Below are 9791 nucleotides of genomic sequence, written 5' to 3' on the forward strand. Positions count from 1 at the left end.
CGAGTCTCATCGAGTCTCGTTGAATCTCAGATTTTTTTTAAAGAAAGACATTAGTTAAAATAATAACAATAATATAATTTCTATTATATTTTAATGATCCTAAAAAAATAAGAAAGTATTAAATACTAAATAATGACTAATGTTATTAATGTTTCTATATATTGATCACTTTATATAATTATAAAGAAAATAAAATGATCGGATAAAAAAGTGTTTCATCTGAAAATGAATGATGCTGTTTATAACAGTTTACATGTGTGTGCAGGTATACAGGTTTCATCAACAGGCTATGTGTTGTGCTCCTACAGATCAACCTGAACAAACTGCGCACAAAAAAGTGTCTTTTATTTTGGATGTGAGCGTTCCCTCTGTATGCACATTACAGAGCGTCTCACATTGTTCTTCTGTCGGGCGAAACGGTTCGACAGTCATTGTTTCTGAATGAAAATCAAATGAAACTCACTGACAAAAGGAGTGTGTGTGTGTGTGTGTGTGTGTGTGTGTGTGTGTGTGTGTGTGTGTGTGTGTGTGTGTGTGTGTGTGTGTGTGTGTGTGTGTGTGTGTGTGTGTGTGTGTGTGTGTGTGTGTGTGTGTGTGTGTGTGTCACTCACGAGTGTCGACAATAAATGTTTAAAAGCTCATAAATACAGATCAGAGAAACGTAATCCTGGTGGGAGGAGGAGGAGGAGGGTGAATAGAGATGAAGAGCAGCTGTTGATAATCTCTCCTCTAATCTGTTTTCCTGCTCTGTCACTCACACTCCCTCTCCTCCTCCCTCTCCTCCTCCTCCTCCTCCTCCTCCTCCTCCTCCTCCTCCTCCTCCTCACATTCCCCTGCTGCAGATATTTCTAATACTATTTTAAAATCTTCAGGAAAACAAGACCTTCCTCCTTCTGTTCCTCCTCTTCCTCATGAACCTTTTTTCTCCTCTTCTTGCTCCTATCTTCCTCACCTCCTCTTCCTCCTTTTTCTTGTCTTTTATGAGTCTCTCCTCTTCCTCCTCTTATCTTCTTATCTCTTCCTTTTCTTCCTCATCTTGCTGCTTCATCTCATCCTCCATTCTCTCCTCTTCTTAGTTTTTCTCCTCCTCCTCCTCTCCCCTCTCCTCTTTCTTCTTATACTCTTCCTCCTCTTACTCTCAATTGTTCTTCTTCCTCTTCTTCCTCCTCTTCTCCTCTTAATCCCTGTTCCCATCTTCCTCCTAGCTCTCCTCCTCCTCTTTTCTTCTTCTGCAGACTTTCCCTCCTTTTCCTTTTTTAGTCTCTAACCTCTTCCTCCTCCTCCTCTTCCTCGGACACTATAATAACAGAAGATTGACTAACATGTTACTTTATTGACGCTAAGGATTGTGGGTCAGAACATTCTGGTATTCAGGTGGTTTTAGACTCAAATAACCGCGAAGATATTCTGTAAATAAAATACCTGAGACCAAACTCTGAAGACTCCTGGAGAAAAGAAGAGGAAATCTGCACTTTCCTGAAGTCCTCAGAGTGCATGCCTTTATTCCAGGACCTCTATTCTGTACTTAATGTGCAATATATCCACACAGTGTTTCAGTCTGCAGATGTTTCAAAACGATAAAGATAAAACATTTAGGATCGATGTTTAGATTTGTATACTTTTGTATTTTAATAGAAACCCGCAGATATCTCTTCTTCTGTGTTTGTAGTTTTCACATTAAGTCCTAATTGAGGGTCTCTACGGTGTCACGAGCTGGAGCCAACAGCGCGTGGAGACACACACACACACACACACACACACACACACACACACACACACACACACACACACACACACACACACTCCTCCCTTCTCTCTTTATAGAAATGTTGGAGGAGGTGATTACAGACCATTACATGCAGACAGACAGACAGGCAGACACACACACACACACACACACACACACACACACACACACACACACACACACACACAGACACAGGTTATATATACCTCTCGGAGTGTGTGTGCTGCTTCACTTCTTTATTTGATTTCCTCTGCAGAAGTTAAAGCCCTCTCTCTGCTTCTAACCTTTTACATTTTATTTTTAAAATATAACTAGTGGAGATTTTCTCACACACACACACACACACACACACATACCCCCCCACACACACACAGACATACACATACACACACACACACTCTCGCACACACTTGTTTGGATTAAAAACAAAAAAAGTTTTTTTTAAATTCCTCCGCTCGGGTCCCCTGACACCGGCTCCCGCTGCAGCTGCTCCCCGGCCCTCGGCGCTCCTCCCCCGGCTACATGGGCTCCGTGCTGCCCGGCCCCTCTCTGGGCCTGAAGTCCGTCTTCAAGCCACAGCAGCAGCAGCTCTCCCTGGCTGACGTCATCACCTCCGACATCCTGCACAGCTTCCTGTACGGCCGCTGGAGGCACGTGCTGGGCGAGCAGCACCACCTTCACCCGCACGAGGACCGCACCGCAACGAGCGCGAGCCCCAAGACTGCGTTCACCGCCGAGGTGCTCGCGCAGTCCTTCTCCGGAGGTCAGTGGATCAATTAACCAATTACCGGTTTCACACCTGGGGATCACACAGTTAAGAGATAATCCGCTGTAGTTCCAGGAGGCTTTCGACTTTAAAACCCTTTCAAACTTTCTTTATTTTTATCCTTAAATGTCAGATTTAGGAGATTTTTGGGTCTAGTTTTATATTTGAGGGGGAGATCAGAGGGACATGTGTTGATATTCCGCTGCAGCATTCACAAAGGTTAACATCATCTTTATAAAGTGGATATCTGGTGTCTTTACTTATAAATGAACCGATTAGCTGCGTCACACCTGGATAAACACACAGTTGAGATTTAACCTCCAGTTTCAACAGTTTAAATATTTGTATTTTGAAATGTCAGATTTAGGGGATTTTAAGGACTCGTTTTCTATATGTTATAGACAGAGGGACATGGGGTTATTCTGCTGATTCACAGAGGTTTAAATCATGACTTTATTTATCATTAAATATCAGATGTAATTTAATTTAGATTTAATTTACTGCAGGATATTTATCATCCCACACTCAATGATGTGAGCGTCATCAAATATATGTAGTTCTTCTATAGTCACCTTTAGTGTTTGTATTACATCCAACTATTTTAACCTGCCGAAATAAAGTTCAGATAATCTGTTATTTATGAATGAGTCGGAATAAATGACTGTCTGGTTGAAACTTTGACCACCTGTTACTAATGAGACGTCCCAAAGTGTCTGATATTACTGAGTCCTTTTATATATAAGAAGCTCGCGGACAGTTTTTTGTAATTGATCTATTTTAATTTCCCTTTCTGGTCAAATTAGTTTCCAGTTTCGTTGTTAAAAAGGTCCAAATGTGTCTCTAAAATAGTTTCCTAACATCTGAATAATATGATGAGTCGCTTGTGTTCATTTGATGTTGAACTACATTCTGGTGAAAGTCGTTAAAACGAAATGTCCCGAAGAAGGAAAGGCTCGTCTCGCGGCCTTTTGGGTTCTTTAGTCATTTCTGTTTTGTATTTAATTCACATTTTAAAGTCAAATTCGTTTCCGTTTTCGTTAATATTCGTTCGGAACATTTCCCCCGGAGCCGGCAGACTTTGCTCCCGGTGTCCCGGTGGTTCTCTCCTCCCGGTGTCCCGGTGGTTCTCTCCTCCCGGTGTCCCGGTGGTTCTCTCCTCCCGGTGTCCCGGTGGTTCTCTCCTCCCGGATTATTTCTGCTTTATTCCCCCTGAATGTAAACCCGTGTTTTCTGCGCGTCGTGTGAACCGAATCCGCTGAACTGTTCTTCTCTTGTCATTTATGGGCTTTGCTCTTTTGTCCCTGAGTGTTTCTGAACGCGGATCATCTCCCACTTTATTCTCCATCTAAAACTCTTTTCTCCTTTACGTCAGGCTCGGTTTCACGGTCCGGATGAAGCGTGAAACCGAGCCTGGCGTTTCTCTGTTCTCCCGGCGTTTTAAACCTTTATGGCTCTTTATTCATTGCGACTGCTTCTCTCTTTTAATTCACATTAAAGCTCTCAGTTTGAGTTATTTTAGGGTGGGGGTTGCAGACATAATCCGGCTATTGAAGGGGGAACGGGGCATTGAACGCACCTCCTTTATCCTGCAGCCGGGGCTCGGTTACATGCTGCTTTCACGGCTTGTGGGACACTTAAGTTTTACACCCTAAAATCAGGGGTAAAATAAAAAGTGATAAATGACTAAAAAGCCTTTTTTATTTTGTCATTCATTTAGCTAATTAAGAAGATGATGCAATAATACCTGAGACACATCGGGACGTTTTTCTTGACGAAAACGGAAATGAAATAAAAATCAAATATTGATGAATTAAAAAAAAAGCAAAAGTGATGTTTTTTTATTGACTAAATTCAGCTTATTGTTTCATTATATCAGAAACTCTTTGGGACATTTGACTAATTAGTTAACGGTCAACAGGTGCCGCTTGATAATTAATTAAAGGAATTCAAATTATTTTGCTCAATCTGATCCGAGATCACGGCTTTTGACTTATTAATAAATAATAAATCAACTGTATTAAATACACAAACACTGGGTGAACACTTCCTCTTAATATTATATATATATATTATATTATAAGAAAAGGCACCTTTTTTTTCCAAGTGTGAAATAATAACCTTACAACACATTTCTCACTCAGACATTATGAAATGGTAAAAAGATGGAAGAGAGAACACTGATGATAACATGATGTCCACGCTAAGACTCAAACCGTTCAATCTGAAAAAGAATGGAGTTTAAAATGTGAATATCAGTTTGACATTGTTTGTTCCTTGTGCTGATAATGTTTAGTTTTTTAAATCATAAAATGGAATCAGAGTTTAAAAAGTGCAATTACTTTAATATATTTTGTGTTTTTATTTTATTCCAGAGGTGCAGAAGCTGTCCAGTCTGGTCTTACCGAGCGAGGTGATTATCGCTCAGAGCTCAGTGCCAGGTACGTTTACTTTAAATAATCAAAGGTGTTTCTGTCATTTAGTGCGGTTTATACACTTAGAGGAGGGAAAGACAGTGTTTTATAGGTCAATACCTCAGCTTTTGCTCCATTAAGCTTTTCTCAAAGGGCTGTTCCTGTCATTTAAATGTGGCAGGGAAAGACATCAGGTGCAAATTGTTTTAAAGCATTAGATGAAATGTTATCCTGAAGAGGATTCCTATGAAACCCGTCTACGTCCCAGGCTGAATGCATTGATTTATTAAAGATGAAATAAATCAAATGTATGAGTTTTAAAGGGGAAACCGTGTGTGTGACGTTATGAAGCGTTTACTCTGCAGTCTAACACCGACATTAAGCATTCGTTACTACGGAGGCCGACAGGTGCTAACGAGCTGCAGCTTCAGAGAGGACGCAGATACAGAAACACAAATCAGAACTCAGAAACATCTGCAGCAGCTCTTCAACACATGCAGCATCTAGAGAACATTCAGCAGAGGAGACATGAGCAGTTTACTGAAAGCTGCAGAAACCAAACGCTGCAAATACAAAATGCTGCAAAATATGAAACTTGAGAACCTCAATAACCGTATTAATAAAACCACCTGTTTGTGTTTCAGGAGAAGGTCTGGGTATTTTCTCCAAGACGTGGATCAAAGCAGGAACAGAGATGGGGCCGTTCACCGGACGTCTGATTTCCCCTGAACACATAGACCTGTACAAGAACAACAACCTCATGTGGGAGGTAAACAAACACACACACACACACACACCCCACACACACACACACTTATATATATGGCCCTGAGGTTCCCTTAGGATGCCCAAAAAGTTGCAGAAATTGGCACAGACGTAACAAAAAGGCTAACTCCATATTTGATAAATATCGTATAAATGATTAAACCCTTTACAAGACGAAAACGATGTGTTAGTTTACGTTAAATATCTCGACTATATTTCGGCCCCCATGATCTAAGACGAGGTGTTTTGGGCTCTGCAGGTGTTCAACGAGGACGGGACGGTTCGGTATTTCATCGATGCGAGTCAGGAGGACCAGAGGAGCTGGATGACGTACATCAAGTGTGCCCGGAATGAGCAGGAGCAGAACCTGGAGGTGGTGCAGATCGGCAGCAGCATCTTCTACAAGGCGGTGGAGGTCAGTGAACGCACCGCCACTGGACATTATCCTTCCCCCCCAAAAATAAAATAATAATAAAAGAAAATCATAAATCAATAATTAGTTAGATTTAAAGACATTCACTTTTATCCATGGTACGTTATATTTTGATTTATTATATTATAACAATGCTGGAGAGGTCATTGAACGCACCACCTCTGTCCACTGATGCAGAGTTTATCTTTATGAGATGCTGCAGGCTTTTTGAGTTATTTGAGGTTCACATAAATAAAAATAACTGTATTATAAAATAATTAGAAATGAATTCATGAAGCTCATTTTATGCTGATGGATGTGCTGCACATGATTTACAACAGAGGGGATAATTATATTTGTAGAGCAAGTTCTAAGATGTGCTCCATACAAGGCAGCTTATTATAATGGAGTCATGTTCAGTGGTACACAATGATGTCCTTTAAATATACACTCCTGGTAAAGGACAGACCTTTAGATAAGCAGCAACTTCAATAAGACTCAACTTCAGCAATAGAAGAATTCAAAAGGCAGAAGTGTGTGTGTGTGTGTGTGTGTGTGTGTGTGTGTGTGTGTGTGTGTGTGTGTGTGTGTGTGTGTGTGTGTGTGTGTGTGTGTGTGTGTGTGTGTGTGTGAATAGGGTCACGCATGTCACTCACAGACATTGCCGTGAATCAGAATGAGGGAGGGTTCAGCCTGGCCGATGTGTGACGGTACTCTCTCTCCTCAGACGATTCCTCCGGACCAGGAGCTGCTCGTTTGGTATGGAAACTCCCACAACACGTTCCTGGGAATCCCGGGAATTCCTGGAATAGACGAAGAGCAGAGCAAGAAGACAAAGACCGGTAAACAATCATTATCTGTAAATGAACCCATGAATGTGGATCCTGACCGACACTTGTTAACTACAGGAACACTACCTCCCTGCAGCGCTCTGTAACTCATCCTCTTGCTTCTCCAGATGAGTTCCACACCTGTGAAGGCTCCTCCTCTTCCTCCTCATCCTCCTGCTCCTCCTCATCTTCCTCCTCCTCCTCCTCGTTGTCCTCCATCAGCGTCGGCCGCATGCGTTGTGTCATCTGCCACCGCGGGTTCAACTCCCGCAGCAACCTGCGCTCGCACATGCGGATCCACACGCTGGACAAGCCCTTCGTCTGCCGCTTCTGCAACCGCCGCTTCAGCCAGTCGTCGACGCTAAGGAACCACGTCCGGCTGCACACCGGCGAGCGCCCGTACAAGTGCCACGTCTGCCAGTCCGCCTACTCGCAGCTGGCCGGCCTGCGGGCACATCAGAAGAGCGCCCGGCACCGGCCGACGGGGGAAGCCGCCGCCGCCGCCGCTGCTGCTGCTGCCGCCGCTGCTGCAGGGGGAGGCATGATGGTGCACTCCCCTCCGTCTCACCCACCGCAGCTGACCGCCATGCCTCACCCAGCGTCTCTGGTTCACCACATACCCACCATGGTGCTGTGAGAGGGGGCTTTCACTCTAAATAAGTCACAACCCAAAAATAACTAATCATACATCTGATCTAAACTGCGTCATCAATAACCGCCACAGTCGAAGGGTGGCGCTATCCCGGGCAGCGGATTTAAACACCTGGTTCGAGTTGTAAATTGAAACAGAAAAACCTCCTGGCTAAGTTTAGCTAAACATTGCAGTTCGGCTTCAGAGAAGTACGTCTGAGATTTTAGGCACGTACATTTAGAAAACGCCAGATTAGTCGATCGTCCTTTCACGCTCCCATTCAACAAACCTGCATCATTGGAGCAAAAACAATTGCAGTGTTTTATGCTGCATGCCGCATGCTGCATGCACGTCTGCATCAGGACGCAGTAAAAGCACCTGAGTCTGCAGGTTGTATTTTATGGTGCATCGCAGGTAGCTTTGTGTTTTAGTGTACAAATGTAAGATTCTATTGCGCCATATTGGGTGCCAAGTGTAGATTAATTAGAAGATTTATTAAATTATTAAGCACTAAGCATATTATTTGGAGTAGGCCTCATAGTTATTTATAATAAAGATAAAAGGACTGCATTTTTAAAAGCGCTTTTTTTGGCTATTAACGCCACTGTTGGACGTGGAAACGGGCAAGAAGTTACATAACATCAAGGAGGTTGTACATTATGTGCACGCACACACACACACACACACACACACACACACACACACACACACACACACACACACACACACACACACACACACACATTTCGTCGTCTCCTCACACTGATTCTTTAAACAGTTGCATGCTGGGACGTTGTTAGCCCTGTCCATGTAGGTCTGTGAGACGTCGTGCGTTGCTTTGCATGCTGACAGATTCTCTGGTAACGTTTTTGCATATGTGTGTTGAAAACTCAAAGCTCCGTCAGAGGAAGTCCTGCAGACTTTCACCATGCTGAGCAAACACACTTTATATATCCTGTGCATGAAGTGTATTATGTATACAAACAGTAACACTAACGAGCTAACTGAGCGAGTCAAAGGGCTGTGTTTTATAATGGAGTCTGGTGCTTAGAAGTGCACAAAAAAGTACGAAAGAAACTAACAAATAACAACAAACACCAGTTAAAGTGTCCAATATATTAAAAGTATTTCCACCACTTTAGCATGCCGCCAGATAGCCATCACATAGCTGCCAGATAGCCGCCAGATAGCGGTCAGATAGCGGTCAGATAGCCACCAGATAGCCGCCAGATAGCCATCACATAGCGGTCACATAGCTGCCAGATAGCTGCCAGATAGCCATCACATAGCCGTCACATAGCCGCCAGATAGCGGTCAGATAGCGGTCACATAGCTGCCAGATAGCCATCACATAGCCGTCACATAGCCGCCAGATAGCGGTCAGATAGCGGTCACATAGCCGTCACATAGCCGCCACATAGCCGTCACATAGCCGTCAGATAGCGGTCACATAGCCGCCAGATAGCGGTCAGATAGCGGTCACATAGCCGTCACATAGCCGCCACATAGCCGCCACATAGCCGTCAGATAGCGGTCACATAGCCGCCAGATAGCCATCACATAGCGGTCACATAGCCACCAGATAGCCGTCACATAGCCACCAGATAGCCGTCAGATAGCGGTCAGATAGCCGTCACATAGCCACCAGATAGCCGTCACATAGCCGTCAGATAGCCACCAGATAGCCGTCACATAGCCAACAGATAGCCGTCACATAGCCAACAGATAGCCGTCACATAGCCGTCACATAGCCGCCAGATAGCCGTCACATAGCCGTCACATAGCCGCCAGATAGCCGCCAGATAGCCGTTGACGCCGTTTTCTAATCTCTCTTCAGACACCAAACTGACAGACACAGTGATTGAACGTCGGAGAACATGAAATATCACACCTTAATATTTTAATGTTTTGAACACATGAAGCTTCAGGGTGAAGTACATAAACACTGGATGCATTTTATCAGCAGATAACAATACAACGGTTAAAGCTTGTGCATACGTGGGACTTTTAGCTGCATGCTAACATGTTAGCAGAGTTGCACGGTCCAACCAACAAGTCATTATTATTAATAACGTTATTATTCTCGATGATAAACTACTGTATGGGTTGAGGCCCAAATTGGGTCTCGGGTCGGTTCAGTGGAGAACGTTAGAAACTGAGTCTCTGTGATGTGTTTACATGACCTGTGTCCGCCTGTATGAATACCTTGTTAAATTATCAGAGTCATGG

General features: G+C 43.6%; 1 protein-coding gene across 1 annotated transcript; it reads left to right on the forward strand.

Annotated features, from left to right (window-relative positions):
• The first annotated feature begins 2269 nt into the window (after positions 1 to 2269).
• Positions 2270 to 7849, forward strand: prdm12b (PR domain containing 12b). The gene is made up of 6 exons (XM_063898160.1): positions 2270 to 2510; positions 4886 to 4951; positions 5569 to 5693; positions 5949 to 6104; positions 6829 to 6943; positions 7060 to 7849. The coding sequence occupies exons 1-6, from the start codon at positions 2270 to 2272 to the stop codon at positions 7566 to 7568; spliced, it is 1212 nt and encodes a 403-aa protein (XP_063754230.1). The 3' UTR covers positions 7569 to 7849.
• Positions 7850 to 9791: the final 1942 nt, after the last annotated feature.

Source organism: Eleginops maclovinus, chromosome 12 (assembly GCF_036324505.1).
Source record: "Eleginops maclovinus isolate JMC-PN-2008 ecotype Puerto Natales chromosome 12, JC_Emac_rtc_rv5, whole genome shotgun sequence".
NCBI lineage: Eukaryota > Metazoa > Chordata > Actinopteri > Perciformes > Eleginopidae > Eleginops > Eleginops maclovinus.

What these genes read in the sequence shown, in the direction of transcription:
- prdm12b (XM_063898160.1), top strand. Translation starts at nt 2,270, where the DNA reads ATGGGCTCCGTGCTGCCCGGCCCCTCTCTGGGCCTGAAGTCCGTCTTC. An exon ending in ACAACAACCTCATGTGGGAG is followed by an intron (nt 5,694 to 5,948) that starts GTAAACAAACAC and finishes TGGGCTCTGCAG; the next exon opens with GTGTTCAACGAGGACGGGAC. An exon ending in TCTTCTACAAGGCGGTGGAG is followed by an intron (nt 6,105 to 6,828) that starts GTCAGTGAACGC and finishes CTCTCTCCTCAG; the next exon opens with ACGATTCCTCCGGACCAGGA.